General features: G+C 40.4%; 1 protein-coding gene across 1 annotated transcript; it reads left to right on the plus strand.

The window, feature by feature from the left end:
* Positions 1-14,197: 14,197 nt before the first annotated feature.
* On the plus strand, positions 14,198-15,379 carry LOC110107825 (ethylene-responsive transcription factor 3). The gene has a single exon (XM_020838224.2). It carries the CDS (start codon positions 14,630-14,632, stop codon positions 15,194-15,196), a length of 567 nt encoding a protein of 188 aa, XP_020693883.2. The 5' UTR covers positions 14,198-14,629; the 3' UTR covers positions 15,197-15,379.
* Positions 15,380-22,311: the final 6,932 nt, after the last annotated feature.

Genomic DNA, 22,311 nt, shown 5'->3' on the forward strand with positions numbered 1-22,311 from the left:
ACATAGTCCAATGAAAAAATATCATCTCAAACAATTTTCAATATCATCTCAATGAAAATTGTATGAGGACATGCTGTTTTTTTTTTTTTTTTTTTTTCCCATCAAACTCTTCAACTTAGGATCTGTCTGGAACGGTTGCAAGTTTTTATAGTGGTTGTTGTAAGTCTACTGTGAAAAAACCAGCTTTTTGCTGATCATATATCATCAGGTTCAGTCGAACTCCATCATGTTGTGCTTTCTCTTCTATCTTTTAGAATAGATTCACAAGCGCATTATGACTTAATTCTTTCGTATCATGAAGTGCTTAGGTACTCGTAATAACTAGCAGAGTGCTTGACATTTGCTTGGTCATGAAATGATGATCCATAATGTTGAGAAATTTCAATTATTTATAGAAGAGTCAGCATCCCCATAACCTAATCAGAATGAAAATAGATATTATTGGGTTCTGGAATATTCGCAGCAGTAGAGAAATATATAGTTTAACGTGTTAACGTTGTTTGAAGATCCAGCACACAAGTAGATAAGAGAGGTGTAGCGTTCATAGGAGACTCTAGAGTTTTTAAGTGGAAACCCCTGAAAAGGGGGAAAAATCACAGGGCCTGACCTAGTTCGAATGAATCCACTAGTAATTGCAGTCGATTACGAATGAATCCCTTCCTTCGGAAAAGGTCTTGACTTAATGTCACAAATGTACATCATATAGAGCGCATTACATGGTGGGAGTTACAATAATCCACATAGACATATTTGTTTGGTCGGCAGGACCATAGTCGATAGGATAAAGGTTGAAAAGATCATAATAGGCAGGAGACTGGGATCAGAAAGACCGTTGTATGGCGATGGAGGTCGGAAGGACTGTAGTCGGCAAGAGATAGGGGTCCGAAAGATTATAGTTGACAGGAGACCAGGGTTAGAAACACCGTTGTCTGGTGATGGAGTTCAGAAGGACCATAGACGGCACGAGACATGGGTTTGAAAGATTGTAGTTGATAGGAGATCGGGGTAAGAAAGACCATTATCTGGTGATAGAGGTTGAAAGGACCATAGTAGGAGACAGAGGTCAGAAAGATCATAGTCGGTAGGAGATTGTGGTCAGAAAGATTATGGGTGTAAGGCGGTACTCCGATAGAACTAGGGCTGCAAGCGAACCAAACATTCGATGAGCTACTCGTTGTTCGGTTCGATTAAAGTTCGTTTGCGATCGTTTAATTAACTAAACAACAAACTTGAACAATATTTTAAATACTCGATTCTTAAATAAACAAACTTGAACACTAATGCGTTTGGCTCATTTATGTTCGCGAACAACATCATTTGAAGTTCGTGAACAAGCTCGACATTAAGCTCGATTCGTGTTCGATTTTGAACTTGTGAATATGCTCGATAAAAAATAATTAATATTTGACTATAGAATTAAAAAATATAAATAATCATTACCTTTGTTATATAGACAATTGCTTTTATTATAAATGTGTTTGTTCATAGATATATTCATGAACGTGTTTGTTTGATAGTTAAAAAAATTCGTTAAATATGTTCGCGAACAAGCTCGATAAACACTAAACGAACGAACATGAACACTCCTTAATTTAAATGAACCAAACATGAACACAAATGCTAAAGCTCGAACAAACATGAACCAAACATGAACAAGCTGATATTAAATGAACACAAACATGAACACTCACATACTCGGCTCGGCTCGGTTCGTTTGCAGCCCTAGATAGAACAAATCATATTGTTGAAAGCCTCCACTCGAATCACCCAACGCTCGGACTCATCAACGATTTGGTTAAAAGCACCAAATATATGTAATTAAACTCGATTAAATATTTATTATATTTACAAATAACTAAATTATTATTTTCATAATTTATACAATTAAATTTTGTTTACATTTTTTAAAATTTATAATACATACTTTAAAATAAATATTAATATTTTCTCAACCAAAATAGCAATTTAATTAATTAATCGATGGAATTAAGATTTACATGTTATTAAAATTTCAAATTCAAGTTACTTTATATATATTGATAACATTATTAAGTTTTTCAAAAAACTCAGTACACCTCGGTACCGCGGGATTTTTGCCTGCGAACTGAATGTTTCTCTCATTCGGTCGACCGAACCAAATAAAACTTCTCGAGGAGGAGTGAGGAGGCAAGAGCGATCTTCGATCTTTATTTTTCTCTCTTTCTTAGAGCCTGCTTTTCAAGAGGGATGAGATCTATTTATAAATTTCTTAGAGTGGCATGGCCCGGATGATGCGGAGCATCTTTAGGAAGTGTGACTGCGGACCATCATATCCTAAGTCTGACAGTTAGTTAGAATATTCTACTTTGTTTGCTGCTTTTAGACCGTTAGAGCTCAGGTGCCTTTTTAATGTCAGTAATTGTTTTTAGTATAGTTAGGAGTGGAGTAAGAAATACTTAAGGTAGAGAAGAAGCTGGAACCGATAGTTTTTCAAGTTTATACAACAGTTTACTGTTCTATCGATTTTCTTTCTTGCTGCTAGAAACCATTTTGTGCAGGATCCTACATCAGGTTTGTATCAGAGCCACAATGGCGGAAGGTAGCAAACGGGTGGCTGCCGTGGAAGAAAGAAGCCTAGAAAGCCTTTGGGCTGAACACTCTGGTCTGGTGAAGCATTCTGAAGAACTCACGACGGCATTCCGTCGATTTGAGGACGAGGTGCGCCGCGACCTAAGAGAAATTCGCGCTCTACTTGAGCGAAGCCTCGAACCGAGATTGGGTCAGCCTGCAACCATACCGGCGATCCAGAGGAGAGGTGGGGATAGGCGAAATCTCCAATAGAACATACCAGAGGTGTTCGCATCCGATTTGGATGAGGGATTGGAACATTTCAGGTCGTTGGACCTTTCGGATTCGGAGGAAGACACAACAATGCGCCGTCGGCGGAGACCGAGAGAGCTGGGTAGACATCATAGTGAGTTCAGAGTAAAAATGGACATACCATTTTTTGACGGCAAATTAAACATCGAAGACTACTTGGATTGGGAGCGATCAGTAGAAACCTTCTTCGAATACATGGAGGTCGAACCCGAAAAATAGGTGAAATATGTGGCTTGTAGGCTCAAAGGAGGAGCAAGCGCGTGGTGGCTACAATTGATGCAATCCCGACGCCGAGAGGGAAGAGGAGCAGTACGTAGTTGGTTCCGGATGAAGCAATTATTGCGAGGGCACTTTCTTCCGACCGATTATGAGCAAATGCTGCATATGCAATATCATCACTGCGTGCAAGGTAACCGTTCCATCAATGACTATGCGAAAGAATTTTATAGACTAAGTGCCCGGAATAATCTTAATGAGTCGGAGAACCAATTAGTCGCCTGTTACATTGGGGGATTGAAAGAGACAATACGTGACAAGCTGGAGCTCAACGCTGTGTGGTCTCTGTCGCAAGCAGTCAACTATGCGCTCAAAGTGGAGATGCAGCAATCCAGGCATGGAAAGAATAGCCAAAATCGGCGGGCCACGGAACCTGTAAGTGATCCGAACAGAGCAACTCATTTTAAAACTAATGCAATTCACAGGTAAACACCCGCTCCTCCTATGAATCCAGTACCACAGACAGCTTCCAATAAAATTGAAGATGTGAAAGCGTCTTATAAATTGAAGGGTCCGGCAAGAGACAATCCTTACGCAAAACCGTCGACTATCAAGTGCTTCAGATGCTTCCAGCAAGGTCACAAATCCAACGAATGTCCCACAAGGGGTCAGCTGCAGTTACTGGAAGTGGAGGATGAAGCAGATATGGAGGATGCTGATGATGGTAATGAAGATCCAATTGAAGAGGTAGAGGGAGACCAAGGTGAGCCTCTTGTATGTGTGTTACAAAAACTCCTTCTAGCACCGAGACAACCGAGTAAATCACAGAGGAATGCACTGTTCAAGACCAAGTGCACCATCAGCGGCAAGATTTGCAGTCTACTGATTGACAACGGATGTACAGAGAATGTAATTTCAAAGGCAGTAGTTCAATCTTTACATCTTAAAACAACAAAAAATTCTAATCCTTATAAAATTAGTTGGGTGAAGAAAAGATTGGAAATGTCGGTCACGGACATGTGCAGAGTCTCTTTCTCTATTGGTAAGCACTACACGAGTGAAGTTCTATGTGACGTGATCGACATGGACGTATGCCATATCATCCTGGGACGTCCATGGCAGTTTGACGTGGGTGCATTGTATGACGGAAGAGCGAATACATACACCTTCAATTGGAAGGGAAAAAGGCTGTGATTGGTGCCGGAGTCTCAGCGATTGGAACCTGAACCATCAAAGGAAAGAGTTGCAATGTATGTAGTATCGGGAAACACTCTCCTGAGCACATGGAAAGAGTCATTACAGATGTTGGCCTTAGTGGTAAAAGATCAGACAGTTGCAGGAAATCGACCGGAGTTGCCTAGTGAAATCAGCCAACTACTGCAGCAGTTTGCAGACATCTGTACCAATGAATTTCCCGCCGAGCTACCGCCAGTGAGAGCCGTTCAACATCAGATCGACTTCAACCCAGGTGCCACTTTGCCAAATATTCCGCACTATAAAATGAGCCCAACAGAACACAAAATCTTGCAACAAATTATGGATGAGCTCATAGACAAACAATTAATTCAGCATAGTTTGAGCCCCTGTGCAGTTCCGGCGCTCCTTGTGCCAAAAAAAGACGGAAGCTGGCGAATGTGTATTGATAGCAGAGCAATCAACAAGATTACTGTCAAGTTCAAGTTCCCAATGCCACGGATTGATGAAATGATGGAGAGGTTGGTCGGATCTCAATTGTTTTCCAAGCTGGACCTTCGCAGTGGATACCACCAAATAAGAATCCGGCTAGGAGATGAATGGAAAACAGCATTCAAGACAAGAGAGGGCCTGTATGAATGGCGGGTCATGCCCTTTGGGCTGTGCAATGCATCTTCAACTTTTATGAGGCCGATGAATGAGGTTCTAAAGCCTTTTCTGAACAAGTGTTGCGTGGCGTATTTCGATGACATTTTGGTCTTTAGTAAGAGCCATCCAGAACACTTGGAACATCTAAAAAATATTTGTGAGGCTCATAGGCAAAACAAGCTTTATTTAAATATTTCCAAGTGTGAGTTTGTTAGTAAAGAGGTCTCATTTTTGGGGTTCAAGATCTCAGCAGCCGGCATTAGCGCCGATCCGAGGAAGGTCGAGGCGATAGTCAATTGGCCGGATCCAAAATCCTTTACAAAAATTAGAAGTTTCCACAGTTTGGCGAACTTCTATCGAAGGTTTATTCGAGGGTTCAACATCATCTTGTATCTGATCACTGATGTTTTGAAGCAGAAACAATTTCGGTGGACAGAGGAACAACAGAGGAGTTTCGCTACTATCAAAGAGGCCTTGTCTTCGGCACCAGTTTTGGCATTACCCGATTTTGACAAACCATTTGTGGTGGAAACGGATGCCTCAACCGTGGGAATTGGAGCTGTGTTGACCCAAGACAATCGGCCCATTGAGTTTTTCAACGATAAGCTATCGGAGGCCCATCTAAAAAGGTCTGTATACGAGCAGGAGCTGTATGCAGTTATCCAGGCATTGAAGCAATGGGAGCACTACCTCTTACATCAGGACTTCATACTCTGCAGTGACCACAAGGCCTTGCAGTACATCAACACTCAGAAAATGATCAATAAGATGCACGCGAGGTGGGTGTTGTTCTTACAGAAGTTCACATTTGTGTTAAAACACAAAAGCGGTGCTCAAAATCGCGTGGCAGACGCGTTAAGTCGACGGTCCATCCTTCTTACTCAGCTGCAAGCAGAATTTGTGGGTCTTGAATGCTTACAAGACTTATACTCTGAAGATGATGACTTCGCTGGAGTTTGGCAAAAGTGCAAAAATAAAGAGCCTGTGGAAGACTTTAACATCCGGCACGGTTTCCTCTTTAAAGGGAACCAGCTTTGCATACCGAAATCCTCGTGGAGACAGCACCTTATCCAGGAAATTCATGGAGGGGGATTAGCAGCCCATGCCGGCCGGGACAAAACAATGTTACAAATGACAGCCAAATTCTTTTGGCCTCATTTGAGGAAGGATGTTACGAAGTTCGTGGAGAGGTGTTCCGTATGCCAAAATTTTAAAGGAGGTGGACAGAACACGGGGCTATATCTGCCATTACCGGTTCCCGACTCCATCTGGGAGGACCTCAGTTTGGATTTCGTATTGGGTTTGCCACGAACCAAGAAGGGAAACGATTCTATCATGGTGGTTGTTGATAGGTTCTCAAAAATGGCACACTTCGTGGCTTGTAAGAAAACATTCGATGCTTTGAACGTGGCGAAGCTGTTCTTTAGGGAGATCATCCGGCTATATGGCGTTCCTCGCAGCCTGACATCCGATAGAGATGTCAAATTTATCATCCATTTTTGGCGAGAATTGTGGAAACGGTTGAACACCCAATTACAACTAAGCTCGCCCTACCACCCACAAACTGATGCCCAAACAGAGGTGGTGAATCGCACTTTGGGGAATTTGCTGAGATGCATCGTTCAAGATCACCCAAAGTTATGGGACGAAGTCCTCGGCCAGACGGAGTTCGCTTTAAATTCTATGCCAAATCGTTCAACGGGTATGTGTCCCTTTGGTATTGTTTACACTAAAATGCCCAACTCTAATGTTGATGTAGCAGTCATTCTGAAATGCAAAAGTCAAGTGGCATCCAGTTGGGTAGATCAATTCTCGGAGACGATTGCCAAGGTCCGCCAGAATCTAACCAATGCCAACGCCAAATATAAGCTGGATGCTGATGCTCACCGGAGGAAGAAGGTGTTCAAACCGGGAGATCTAGTTATGGTCCGCATGAAGAAGGAGCGTCTACCTGCGGGAACCTATTCGAAGCTAAGCAGACGGAAATTTGGGCCTTTCCTGATAACTAAGTGCATCAACGACAATGCCTATGTCGTTGAGCTGCCAGCAGATTTCAATACTCCTAATACATTCAATGTTGCCGATTTGTTTCAGTATATTCCTCCTGACGATGCGGTCATCACCATCGAGGATCCTCCACCAATTCTTTTTGCAGAAGGGGCGTGTGATGCAGAGCATCTTTAGGAAGTGTGACTGCGGACCATCAAATCCTAAGTCTGACAGTTAGTTAAAATATTCTACTTTGTTTGCTGCTTTTAGACCGTTAGAGCTCAGGTGCCTTTTTAATGTCAGTAATTGTTTTTAGTATAGTTAGGAGTGGAGTAAGAAATACTTAAGGTAGAGAAGAAGCTGGAACCGATAGTTTTTCAAGTTTATACAACAATTTACTGTTCTATCGATTTTCTTTCTTGCTGCTAGAAACCATTTTGTGCAGGATCCTACATCACCGGAGATAGGTGGAAGATCAAGGGCAAATGGGGAGTGGTTGGATGGACGGCCGATGTTGAATCCCTTGATCATGGACCGTTTGATGGACATTTGAATGTCTTAGTGGTGTTGGAATTATGCGATCTTGGGCTCGTTGGTTTCATCTCATCGAGCCACTCGATTTAACTATAAGCATGTCATGTTTGGAAACCATTTGGTAATCCAAATTATGGTTTGAACCTTCCAACTACGCTTCGAGTCCATGATTCATATCCATTTGGGCTCGGATTAAGTCGAATTTGGTGTCGTTGGGTTCCTATTTATGAGACGTTCAGTTTGACTATAAGTTTGTTGAAATCAGAGTTTGAATAATTCAAATTTTAATTTTAAAATTTTCAACTTGATTTTGCCTCAATATTCATGCCTGATCAAAATAATTTTTCAAGGACGTATCAGATATTCTACTACAATTCTACTCTAGCTAAAGCTTCAGACATATTAGACTTTTTTTCAACTATTTTGATGTCAGTTTTATGAATAATTAACGTGGCATTAGTATAATACGTCCAAATTTTAATTAATTTCACCCAACACGTCTTAGCTCACTATCACCTGGCCGTCGCACAGCAACACACGTGTCAATCCAATTTTTTATTTATAAATAAATCTAAAAAGGCATTTATAACAAATTCTATAATAAAAAATAAAATATTAAGCCATTTATACATAGTCCAATGAAAAAATATCATCTCAAACAATTTTCAATATCATCTCAACGAAAATTGTACGAGGATATTCTGATTTTTATTTGTTTCCCATCAAACTCCTCAACTTAGGATCCGTTTGGAACGGTTGCAAGTTTTTATAGTGGTGGTTGTAAGTCTGCTGTGAAAAAACCAGCTTTTTGCTGATCATATATCATCAGGTTCAGTCGAACTCCATCATGTTGTGCATTCTCTTCTATCTTTTAGAATAGTTTCACAAGCGCATTATGACTTAATTCTTTCGTATCATGAAGTGCTTAGGTACTCGTAATAACTAGCAGAGTGCTTGACATTTGCTTGGTCATGAAATGATGATCCATAATGTTGAGAAATTTCAATTATTTATAGAAGAGTTAGCATCCCCATAACCTAATCAGAATGAAAATAGATATTATTGAGTTCTGGAATATTTGCAGCGGTAGAGAAATATATAGTTTAACATCTTAGCGTTGTTCAAAGATCCAGCACACAAGTAGATAAGAGAGGTGTAGCATTCATAGGAGACTATAGAGTTTTTAAGTGGAAACCCCTGAAAAGGGGGAAAAATCACGGAGCCTGACCTAGTTCAAATTAATCCACTAGTAATTGCAGTCGATTACGAATGAATCCCTTCCTTTGAAAAAGGCCTTGACTTAATGTCACAAATGTACATCATATAAAGCGCATTACATGGTGGGAGTTACAATAATCCACATAGACATGTTTGTTTGGTCGGCAGGGTCATAGTCGATAGGATAGAGGTCAAAAAGATCATAATAGGCAGGAGACCGGGATCAGAAAGATCGTTGTCTGGCGTTGGAGGTCGGAAGGACTGTAGGAAGGACTGTAGTCAGCAAGAGATAGGGGTCCTAAAATTATAGTTGACAGGAGACCAGGGTCAGAAACACCGTTGTTTGGTGATGGAGGTTAGAAGGATCGTAGAAGGCACGAGACATGGGTCTGAAAGACCGTAGTTGATAGAGGTTGGAAAGATCATAGTCGGTAGGAGATTGTGGTCAGAAAGACTATAGGTGTAAGGCGGTACTCCGATAGAACTCCAGGCGTCAGGTGGTGTTCCAGTAGAAGTCGGACTCAGGTGATGGTCCGGCGTGCAGAAGTATGGGCCTCAGGTAGTGGTCCGATAAAACTCTGGGTGGCAGGTGGTGTTCGGCAGAATTTCGAGCGCCATGTAGTAATCCGGCATAAGTTTGGGCCTTAGATGGTGGTCCAACAGAACTCCAGGCCTCAGATAGTGATATGGTAGAAGTTCAGGCCTCAGGTGGTGGTCCGACAGAAGTCCGGGCCTCAAGTGGAGGTCCGACAGAAGTGCGGGCTTCAGGTGGTGATCCAATAGAACTCCAGGCGTTAGGTGGTGGACCGACAGAACTCCAAGCGTCAAGTGGTGGTCCGGCTGAACTCCGGGCATCAGGTGGCGGTCCAGAGGAGCTCAAGGCCTCAAGTGGTGGCCCAACGGAGCTTAGGCGTCATGTGGTGGCTCGACAAAAGTTGGGGCCTCAGGTGGTGGTCTGGCGGAACTCAAGGCCTCAAAGTGGTGGTTTGGTGGAACTCAGGGCCTCTAGTGGTGGTTCGGTGGAGCTCAGGGCCTCTAATGGTGATCTAGTAGAGCTCACGGCCTCAAGTGGTGGTCTGGCGAAACTCAGGGCGATGGTCGAGGAGGAGTGAGGAGGCAAGAGCGATCTTCGATCTCTATTTTGCTCTCTTTCTTGGAGCATGCTTTTCAAGAGGGATGAGAGATCTATTTATAGATTTCTTAGAGTGGCATGGCCCGGAGATAGGTGGAAGATCAAGGGCAAATGAGGAGTGGTTGGATGGACTGCCGATGTTGAATCCCTTGATCATGGATTGTTTGATGGACATTTGAATGTCTTACTGGTGTTGGAATTATGCGATCTTGAGCTCGTTGGTTTCATCTCATCGAGCCACTCGATTCAACTATAAGCATGTCACATTTGGAAACCGTTTGGTAATCCAAATTGTGGTTTGAACCTTCCAACTACGCTTCGAGTCCATGATTCATACCCATTTGATCTCGGATTAAGTCGAATTAAGTGTCGTTGGGTTCCTATTTCCGAGACGTTCAGTTCGACTATAAGTTTGTTGAAATCAGAATTTGAATAGTCCCAATTTTAATTTTGAAATTTTCCCACTTAATTTTGCCTCAAGATTCGTGCCCCATCAAAATAATTTTTTGAGGACCTATCAGATATACTTCTACAATTCTACTCTAGCTAAAGCTTCAGACATATTAGACTTTTTTTCAACTATTTTGATGTCAGTTTTATGAATAATTAACGTGGCATTAGTATAATACGTCCAAATTTTAATTAATTTCACCCAACACGTCTTAGCTCACTATCACCTGGCCGTCGCACAGCAACACACGTGTCAATCCGTCGGCGCCGTCGAATCAACCGCTTTCTCTGGTGTCTCGAATTTAATTAATTAATTAACCAAAATCCGCTAATCTATCTTTAAATTAAATTATCACTATACGATATTTTTTTAACGCTAAAAGACGTGAGAGGTGGCTTTAATTATTACTTAATTAGATATTAATTATGAATTAGTTTATTACCACCGTACCCTCCGACAACTTGGCCGTAAAAAGCCGCCGAGGACTGAGGTCCATGCCGCAAGTGGTGGGGACCACCGGGTTCGTGTCGGCCAGGGCCCACCGCAGCCGGCGAACGGCCGTGCGTTGCAGCTTGTTCGTCCGTTCTAATTGTGAACCCCACATACTTGTCAGAGCATTATATGTTATCAGTCAACACGAATCGTGAGGAAAATCAAACGGTGTTGAAATTCGTTGGCTTGGAAGGCTTGCCAGAAGGTAATGGATCTACGATGGCGGACCTAGTGGGCCGGCCTAGTACGTGGCGGAGCCCATGGGTTTCATGGCACACGTGCGCCCGTTGTAGTCACCGCAGGAACTGTACTTTTTAATAGGATTGGTGTGGCCTACCCTGCGCCTTGACATCCATCCATCCATGGCTGCCCATCGGACGGTTCTACTCTATCCACGTGTAGCGTCGTCCACTAATTAAGATAATGGCCTACGCATAAAGTGTAATGTCGGTACTTAAAAAAGTAATTATCAAAACTTATCTATATCAAATTAAATTTACGATTTGGCATTCTTTTTATTTTTATTCGATAGGCAGAAAATTCTACATATATAGTACTAATTAAATGTGTGTGCATCATATTCTTAAATAATTATTATATCATAATAAGATAATTAAATTAAATGATATTGTAGAATATATCATATAAATTTCGCCCTCGGACTTTTAAATAATTCAAGTATATGCCTTACGATATTTTCACAAATTCATGTAAGTTATTGTATCTCCCTACGTCTGAAAATAATCATTTTATTCAGACGACATTTACAGTATTGATATCATACTCGGTGTATTGCCATAGTTTTTTTTATCAACGTTTAAAAAAAAAAAATCTCAAAATACATAAACTATCGCTTAACTCTCAATATAATTACAACAATTTATGCAGAATAATTATAATGATTGAAACCTTACAAAAAATTTGACTGGATCGTTCAAACTATGATTTTGACAAACTTATAGTCAAATTGAATGTCTCGAAGAAATGAACCCAACGACACTAAAATCGGTTCAATCCGAGCCCAAATGAGTCTAAATCAAAAGATGATGCACATTTGGAAGGTCAAACCAAAAATTTGATGATCATATGATATTCAAATATAACATGTTTATAGTTGAATCAAGCGGCTTGATGAGAGGAATCCAATAAGCCCAGTATCTCTTAATTCTAACATCAATTGGGCACATAAATACTTGAAGAACAATCTGTGATCGGTGGGATCAATATGGCCACATGGGTCGTCCGATAGAGCACTCTAAATTTGCCCCTGATATTCTCTATATTTACAGGGTATTTCATTCTAAAAATATACATAAATAGACCCTCACATATGACATGAAAGAGGGATTTGGGTCTTTAAAAACATGAGCTTTGGCTGAAGATTGGAGCGAGCTCTAAGTCTTCAAGTAGGGGTGTCAAAATCAGGTTTCAGATCGAGTTTGGGTCAAACTTGGAACCAACCTAGTTCAAAAGCATTGACCCTTGCCCAACACTGTTCTACAAACAGGTTGAAAGTTTACACCCCGACCCGATCCATCGGATTACAGGTTTATCGACCCAACACGATAACCCATATTTTTATGGGTTGAAAATGCGTTGTTTCATGAGGGACTCCGGGTGCAGACTATAGATGCGTCAGTGCATCACGCCTCATGTAAGCGGCGAGACGAGTGCCGAAGCAGCAAAACTAGCACGGTACAGAACTCGAGTCGGGAGCAGACACGTGACGTGAGAGCATGAGACCGAGATAGTGAGGCAAGAGCTGCCACTTGCCAAGTGAGTTCGAACCCGTATGGGGGATGGCAAGGGAAGGCAAGTGCAGACCCGTGCACGGGAGAGGCAAATTAAAGTCGAAGGAAGTAGGATCCAAGTCAATAAGTTGTTTTTGGGTTTCCAGGTCAATCCGTTTTTGAAATGGGTTAGTTTGTTGAACTCGAACCTGACCCGTATGAAAAATAGAGTAACCCTAACCCCAAATTTTTGGATCAGGTTCGAGTCTTGTCAAATATTGACACCCCTACCTTTAAAGATCTAAAGCTCCGCCCAAGCACCTATGTTGCTGACCAGACCACCGCTTGGCAGCCCGACCACCACAGGACATTCGCACGACCACCATTAGATCATCGCTCGTTCTCTAATAACAGCCAGGCCACCACTCGACCGGACACTGCCCGATTTCCCTCAACACACCACTCTAATCTCCATTACCTACATACTAAGATCCATCTGACAATCGTCACCCGACGACTATGATCCTTTCGACCTTTGACACTCGTGAACTACAATCCCTCTAAACACCATCTCATGCTGATTATGACCCCTCTAACCTCTGTTGCTCGCCGACTACAATCCCTCTGACCATCGTCTTGCATAAATATTATCCCTCTAACCTCCATCGTCTGCCTAATACGGTCCCTTTAACCTCCATCGCCTACCTACTATAGTCCATCTGACCTCCGTCGTGCACTAATTATGATCCGTCAAACCTTCCTCTCCCGCCAACTACGGTCCCTCCAACCACCATCATCCGACGACTACTATGACTTCGTCCACCGTCGCCTGCCATTTACATTCCCGTCGACCACCGTTACCACCCCCCCCCTGTCGATTATAGTCCCTTTGACCACTATCGCTCATCGACTATAGTCCCTCAGACCATAGACTACAACCCTGTGGTTTTTTCTGTATTCAAGATTTTCCATATAAAAATCTTAGTGCCTCTTATGTCTCTCGCACTCCTCTTTCTTTTATGTATGTGTACTGAATCTTCATAAAAGGCTTATACATCAAGCACTATATCTCTCTACTACCATGAATGTTCTAGGACATAACTATGATATACAAAAAATTACACAATAAAAAATGCTAGTATATCAAGATATATTAACTTTGATAAATCTATCCAAATTAAATAAAAAAAAAATTACATAAAAAATCATACAAAAATTAAAGTACGATAATGATGCCCTACCTCAAGTCAAAAATTGACCCATCTTAGACACTTGCAAAACTAGCTTTCTCTCTCATCCGTGGCTTGTTCTCCTTCTCTCCCTATTTTCTACTCATCACCAAGGGAAAGAGAAATGAGGCATTTTGGAGCTTATCAGAGAATGTTTTATTAAAAAAAACATTAATTAAGGGCATTTTTATAATTTTCTAAATTATTTGATTTAAATTACAAAATTTATATAAATCCTTTATATATTAAAAATCTAGAGCCAAAAAAATTCTTAAAAAAAACCATAAAATAAAAAATCATATATAAATGCTCTATCAAAAACTATTTGTAGAACTAACGCCCTAGGATTCCAGAAAACTCTTACACGGACAAATGTAACTTCCTAAAAAAATTTAAATTAAATAAATAATCTTATATTTACAAACTTACCATGCTCAGAAAAATAAGAAAAAATATTTATAAAATTAATTAAGCCAAGCTCAAAATTTCATCACACGTGTACATAACAAACATAAATTACCGCAAATGCCCCTCACACGTGCAAAACCAATCACGGGCATACTGCATAAATCCGACCCGAACTCACAAAGAATTATGCGTATAAAACGGAACAATAATTATTCATTTACAAAATCAATAACTATAAAGTGGATCTCACAGCCAAACTTCGACGGGCAGATCCTAACCCAACGTAACCGCAACAAATCCGAGCCGTCCATCGCGCTCCCATACCTTCCGCGCACGCCACGCCTGCCCTTTATGACCGTCGCCAACCGGACGAAGTGCCATTAAAAATAAAAATAAAGCAATTAATAAAATCAAATTAAAAGAAATTCCTGTCGGATGAAAGCAAGACCACCGGCTCCGCTATAAATAACCGCCTCCGCTCTCTCCCTCCTCACCAAATCTACCCCTCTCGCTCTCTCTCTCGGTCTCAATGATGGCGGTCGATACTCTTCGTCTGGGGAAAGAGGCATTCGGCGCGGCCGGCGAGGAAAAGACGACTCCAGCTTCCACCGCTGCAGCAGGCGGCGGCGGCGGCGGCGGCGGCGGAACGAAGGAGGGGCACTACCGCGGCGTGAGAAAGCGGCCGTGGGGAAGATTCGCCGCGGAGATACGCGATCCGTGGAAGAAGACGAGGAAATGGCTGGGTACCTTCGACACTGCAGAGGAGGCCGCGAGGGCTTACGATGAGGCCGCGCGAAACCTCCGTGGCCCCAAGGCTAAGACTAATTTCACAGACGGCGATGTGCCTTCATCGGAGTCGAGCTCGCCGCCGGCGATCTGGACGGCAGCTCAGTGGCCTCAGGCGTTCCCGGACGGCCGAGATCTGGTGATCGTCGCACCGACGGCAGGATCGGAGTTCTCCGGGTACAGATTCGACGCAGTGGAGATGATGGTGAGGACCGAGCAGGAGAAGAAGATGAAGAGATCGGTTGCAGAAGAACGGATCACGAAGAAGCCTCTGGGCATCGATCTGAACCTTCCGCCGCCTCTCTATTGAGATCAACTTCCACTTCCGTCTTTTCTCGGCTTATCTTATTTTATGTTTTTTCGTTTTCCCCCCTCAACTTTTTGCATTTTACCCCCCATTATCTGGAAGTTTAATCTATCCACCGATCGTGGTCTGTTATGTACAGCTTAATCGCTAATTATCGGATTATTAACATGAAAAATATTTTTTTCAGGCTGTCTCTATTACCAGAAAATAATATAAATAATTTTAGAGGTCGATCGAGAAAACTAAAGATTTTAGCGTAGCTCGCGAGTGAGCATACAGCGAGGTCGGACAGGTGAAATTATGGGCGGACGGAAATGCCACGGAATCTTTCTGAAATTACACAAGTTACCTACATGGCAGCTTTAAATGAGGTGCGATTGACCGGAAGGAGGAGCGGGTGGTTAAAAAAGGTGGGGCCGGTTTTCATTTATCGGCCCATGTTTTTCCCGCGCGGCTCGCCGCTATCCGTCGCGCAATCGCACGCGTCGTCATTTTACATGCCAAATGTCGGAATTGCCCTCGCCTCGGTTTGCGGCTAATAAATGGCGGGTTTTAATTGGCGACGGGATATAATTAATTAAATAATTAGTTTTCGTCGTGAAACATTTATTTTTTTAATTTCGCCTTAAAGCCGCCGCCCAACCTGCGATTTACGGCTGCGGGGCCCACATGGGTTGAGTGGACACGTTGAGGCGGGCTGCGACGAGTACGAGAAGGGTTGTTGCACGCGTGTGGAGGCGGTCAAAAGGGACGAAGAAGACCGAAGATTGCGGTCTCTGTTCGCACGTGTGATGGGTGCGGGGCGGTGGGCGGCGGGGTTTTTATTATTTTTCTTACACGCCGTCCTGTTTGGGTGAGCAGCTTTTATGGTTCTGCCGCGGAGCGGAAGTTGGCACGTGTGTGGGGTCGGCGGTCTCGCTGGGAAGTTTCCGACAATGGTAAGTGGATTGTGGCCGTTAGATAGGTTTGAATGGACGGTGGGGATTTCCTATCGGTGGATGCGATGGAGAGTGGAATGCATAGAGGGGGACCGGGGAATCACGTGTGGGTTGAAGAGAGGATAACGATTGTACTGCGTAAGGGTTGTAAATGAGATCTGAAAAATGGCTGAGCTATGTGCTTTTTATCAGATCTATACTGTTACACAGCTCATATAGATCTATTAATTGAGAGTTTTGACTATCAATTAAAAAATTTTATGTCATATTTGAACTTAGGTTGAGTAAATCGATGGAGACTTTGAAGGATTAAATTCGAGCTCAAGAACATTCTTATGAATTTAATCATGCAAATTAATATGAAAATTACTTATCGGCCGTCTAATACTTGTTAAACTGAAGAAAGAAAGGAAAGAGAAGCAATCATGATGGTTGCCGCAAGGGGGGAGGGGGAGGTTGAGCTTATCAACTATTATTAGGGATCAAAACTACAAATATTTCAGAGTTTTTGGACTTACTTTGACCTCCACAAGCCATTTATTTATGAGCTTTTTGTAGTATAAAATTTTGCTTGAGGTGAGTTTTACTGATGTAAAAGAATCTTTTTGTAATGAGAATTGTTGTTGTGCTGGATATACATACATTGCTAAGATGCTTTATTCTTTTACTCAACTGCCGCATATATTCTCGAAATCCGTTTAAACTTAGTGGAATTTTTTCATCTAGGTCAGTCCCTTGGTTTTTTCCCTTTTTCGAATTTTCCACGTAAAAAAGATTCTAGTGTTTTTTTCTCTCCCAATTATCTGTTGGTGTACCAACTATACATACATTGTTAAGATGCTTTATTCTCTTAATATTGTATACAAAATTTCATTAATTTCAAAATTGAACTACCTTCTTGACACCTACTCTACGTCCATTAATTTTGATATTCACATCTACAAATTTACTCACTTTTCCCATAAAATAATTTAACACCAAGCATATCTTATCGGTCATGGATTAGTTTCTCCCTTGCTTAAGGCCTCACTCTACAACAAATATAATTAAAAGAAAAAAATTTATGTCGAAGTATCCTTAAATAAATTCATCATGACAGCTTTTACAATCTTTAAAATTATACTTGTTGCGTGCTAGAAAATTTGAATTGATAAACTATATGTTTCACGTCTCAGCAGTATACAAAGATGCAGTACTAACATATAAAAATAGTAAGACCAATGAATTTTTTACGTGGAAAACTGTATCATATTATAGTAATTTCAACCTATCTAACATTTTGAAAAACATATTTTGATACATTTTCTTATAAAAATAATTTCACATATTTATACTCCTTCAACTTGCGGATTCATTTTCATTAATTAATATAATTTAATAATGACCCTAAATTTAATGTACTGGCGTGCCATGCTCATCCATTAAAAAGACTAATCACCTTGATGTGTTGAATGAAACTTTTATTAGGTCCGGTGTAAGGACATAGAGGAAGGTCCGGTCGGAAGCAAAATACCATGAAAAAATCCGGTATTTGCTCGATATTGCTAGGTATTATTTGATAATAACAAGGAATACCGCTCTGTGAAGACTAATACCGAGCTATACCGAATTGTACCATGTTTTTTCTAGGAAAAACTCGGTACAACTTTTGTATAACTCAATATTACTAGGTATAGCTCGGTATTGTATCTTCACATGATGATATTCCTCGTTATTGTTTGATATTGCTTGGTATTTGCTCAGTATTTCTCATTTTTTGGCGTGATTTGACCTCCGACCGGACGTTCCTCTAGGTCCGGTCGGAGGACGTAATAATTGTTCGCAAAAGAGTTTTAGCTTAAAACTTAAGTTTATTTTAAAAATAAAGTATTACATTTAGAGATATATCACATATGTACTAAAATTTTAAACTATTTATACCAATAGCTGTACATTTGCATACAATGCTTCAAACATTAAAGAACTAATTTCAAAATTAAATTTATTTAATATAATATAATCTTTAAAATTATTAAATTTATTTTTAATTAGCATGGTATAAAGCCTACAAGTGTAATACTAATTTTAAAATAAATTCAATACTTTGTTAAATCATTCTGAATATCTGCCACATTTTTTATATTCAAAATTTAAATTAAATTTATAAAAAAGAAGCAGACAATCATCAACCTGCAAGCAGACAAAACATTCATGAATCTTTTCTTTTTGGGGGAAAATTTTAGGGCTAATCATATCTCCATTAAAAAATGTTACAATAATATGAAAGTAAAAGGGAAAGATAACCACCAAAATATGAGAAAAAAGTTACATTTATGAGACAAAATATAGAGGAAAAAAATAACATAACAAAAAAAGACCATCAATGTTACATTGATGATGTCGCCAAAGTTACAAACAGACCATCAATAATTTAACATAAGATTAGAGGATGCTTAGGTGGATGAGTGGATTTATCCTTAAAGATAGGATACGAAATGAGGATATATGTGAAAAGGTTGGAGTAGCTCCAGTGGAAGATAAGATTAGAAAGAGTCGACTTAGATGATTTGGTCACATTAAACAGAAGCCTTTCGATAACCCGGTTAGGAAAGTTGAGGTATTAGATTTGACTTATGTTAAGAAAGATAGAGGTAGATCAAAAAAAGACTTTGTTAAAAAATATTAAAAATGATATTTCTTTATTAAATTTAAATGAGAATTTAACTTTTAACAGGACATAATGACGAAAAAGGGTTCATGTAGCTGGCCGACCTAAGCTTAATGTTGTTGTTGTTGTTGTAACAAAAAAATACAATCAATGTTACATGAATTTATGACACAGTCAAGTGATGACAAAGTCATTTAACAAAAGAAAAACACCACCACCACCACAATCACCACCAAGCCTTTATCCTACTACGTAGGGTCGACCACATGAATGATTTTTCTTCATCGTGTTTGGTTAAGAGTCAAATTTTCATTTAAATTTAATAAATGAAAGCTCATTTCTAATATTTTCTAATCAAGTCTTTTTAGGTCTACCTCTACCTTTCTTAAGGCAAGCCAAATGTAATACAAATCAAACAAGAAAAACTTTAGAAAACCGATTAAAAGCAGTAGATTCTTGAAAAACAATCGTGATATGTTTCTGGAAAAACTATGGGAGTAAGTAGCTTGCAGATAAGGTCGCATTTTAACTAGATCTAACTTTACATACAGATTCAGGATAATGAAATCTCTTTTAGCATATAATTGAAATGGGAAATAGAATTACATGCAACTCCAGCAAAGCAGTTTCTATGGATGAACTCAAGTTTAGGAGCATAGAAAGCCAAACAGGCCAACATGGCATCTCAGATGCAAATGAACAAAGAATTAGCTACGAGAAATAGAATAAAGAGAGAGAGAGATCACTCAATGCCATGATATATCAATAAGCTGTACTTAATTTTTGTTTATTACATGCCTCTTACCTCTTAACTTGGCTTTTAGCTATTGCTGATTTTTTTTAAGAGATAATATAGCACAGCTTGATGGGTTATAATATACAAATCTGAATGCAACTCCTTTTTTGCCACAAAAAGTTACCTGAAAAAGACAAGACATCATGAACTGTAAGGCCCGTCAGGTTAGACCAGCTCCTCGGGGGCTCACGATGAGTTGGCGCATTTCCCAGCATCAACAATTACCTTCCATGAGAGGGTTCTACTCGAACCTATTGGCCTATTACCATATATTTCATCACATATTTTCAAAACTATGATAAGAAGTATTTAAATATCTCAAGTAATTCCTATCTATCTTTATAAAAAACAGCGAAAATCCTCCACAAGAATCCACACAAAACTGAGAAAACATTAGAAAATTTGTATTATTTGATGAAATAGAAATGGAAAATTGCAAGATATAGTTGATCCTCAATTCGAGAGGAGGAACAATCACTCCCAAATCTCTAGATGCCGCTAGAGTCCAAAAGAAAATCTAAATCTAAGATATCTCAAATTTCAACCAAATTCAAGATGTCCTAACCCTAGAAAAATAAACTATTTAATGCATATACTTTAAAAGGAAATCTCTAAACAGTCCCAACATTCAATTTCCCTCAACTTTCTCAAAAAGCCTTCCTAAAAGATTCTATGGAGCTTTGCGGTCCGCTTGGCCTCCACGGGAGAGGCGTACTTCCGCCTCTATTCATCTGGGCCAGTCCAGTGTGGACCGGCTGGACCGGTCTAACAAACTAGCACCATTTTCATGCAAACACAATGTAGCCAGGTCATTAGCTTCATGCATAAAAAGCATTCGAAGATGCTATATGATGGTAACAACATGAAGTTTGGAAGTCAATTAAGCTGATAGACGATAAATTGAAATTTATAGTTAAAAGGTTCATAGCTCCCACCTTAGGTATAAGTACAAAGGGATGTCATTAGTTGTTGATCCTGAGTCATCAATCTTCAAAACAATAAAGTCTTAGCCATGCACCAATGCTACAACAACTCTCCTTAAATGGATCTTTAGACCCGAACTTATTAAAAAATGGCAAGAAGACAGCTTTTTACATGCTCAGATGGTGGCTCAAATATATTGGATCTCTTAACACTATTTGGTGTTTCTCGATGTCCTAGGCTTTGTTTGGGATGGTTTTTTTATTGCTTCTTAAAGCTGCTTTCTAGTAAAAAATTAAAAATTTTGTACTAGAAAGCTACTTTGAGAAGCATTAAAAAAGCCGTCCCAAATGAAGCCTTAGTTTTCTAATAAGTTCTAACACATGGCAGCTGCTTCCCTCACATACACCTAACACTTGACTTGTTTCTGTCTACTTATTAATAGGCTATTTCTCAATAGGTTGCCAAGGAAATGTGTCATCAAGGCAGCTTGATCTGACGTCCCAATCCCCTAAAGGGTTGAGTCGTCAGCTTTAATATATCTGCTTCCTAACCCATTGTCATCGAGTGTGGTCCATGATTTGGGTTGATGTCATCCTCAAGTGTTCCTGTCTTCCAAACCAATCAAGGCTCTTGCCTTTGAGTCACAGCAGGTGCCCACCCAACAAGCCAAACTAGGCAAAAAATTTTCTCCATAAAAAATTTTCTCCATAAAAAATTTTAGGCTCTTCCATTCTACTCACTCTCCTAAAAAGAATTTTTCAACTAGAAATTTTTACCTATTTTACCAAAAAGGTAGGGGCATTTGCTGTGCATTTTGGAATTCTCCACTCTTGACTCTTCCAGAGTATCTTCACTATTGAAATGTTCTTTCTTCCAGAGTACCTTCACCATTGAAATGCTCTTTCTTCAAAGTTGAAAGGCTTGTTGATTCAATATCCTATGATGGGGACATCAGTTGGAAAGTCTATCGTCGACGTGGCCGTAGATCTACGGCCACGATGTACCCGATGTATTTTTGATTTCAGCATGATCGTTTTATTTGATGTAGTTTTTATTTCTGCATTTTTCCTTTTTTACCCTTGCTTGAGGGGTTGAGTCTTGTAGCCCCTCGAGGGTATTTTAGTCTTTTATTTTTATCACATTGTAATGGGCTATTTATAGCCTCCTTCTTGTATTTTCAAGAATGAATGAATGAATGATAAAGAATTTTCTGCATTTTCTTCTTCTTGGAGCTTTTGTTAAGGCTTGAGAGAGAGAGAGAGTTTGAGAGTTTGGTGGAGCCTAGGAGAGGCCACCCGTCGTACCCAACAGTCACCGCCGGTGGCTCTTGGTTTCTCCTCCCTTTTCCCTACCTTCTTGTGCTTACACCGCCGGCCAACTCCCCTCCTCACCCAAGCCCGCACCCCCGTCAAATCCCCGCCCCCATTGCCCCACCCGAACCCCACCTAGGCTTCTCCCACCATCCACGGCTTCATCAAAACCGCCGGCCAACTCCCATTGAGCCGCCGGCTCTTGCTTGCCGCCCACCCCCTTTATGTTTCCTATTTTGGTTGAAACTAATTCATGACTTGATTTGATTTTGAATTAATCAATTCCAATTTCAAATCCTTGCATGAATGACTTAGTCCAATTAAGGAAAGTTACAATATTGAATCCATTTGAATTTGAAATTCAAATTGGATGAATTTATTTACTTTCCTAATTCTTTAAACCCAATTAAGGAACCTTAATTAGCCTCATTGAATCCCCTCCCCCTTCTCCATGCCGCCGGCCCCTTGATTGGGCCCATCTCCTTTAATGCTTCATGAGCAGA

Source organism: Dendrobium catenatum, unplaced genomic scaffold, assembly GCF_001605985.2.
Source record: "Dendrobium catenatum unplaced genomic scaffold, ASM160598v2 fragScaff_scaffold_1684, whole genome shotgun sequence".
NCBI lineage: Eukaryota > Viridiplantae > Streptophyta > Magnoliopsida > Asparagales > Orchidaceae > Dendrobium > Dendrobium catenatum.

Coding starts and splice junctions, on each gene's coding strand:
- LOC110107825 (XM_020838224.2), top strand. CDS start 14,630: ATGATGGCGGTCGATACTCTTCGTCTGGGGAAAGAGGCATTCGGCGCG.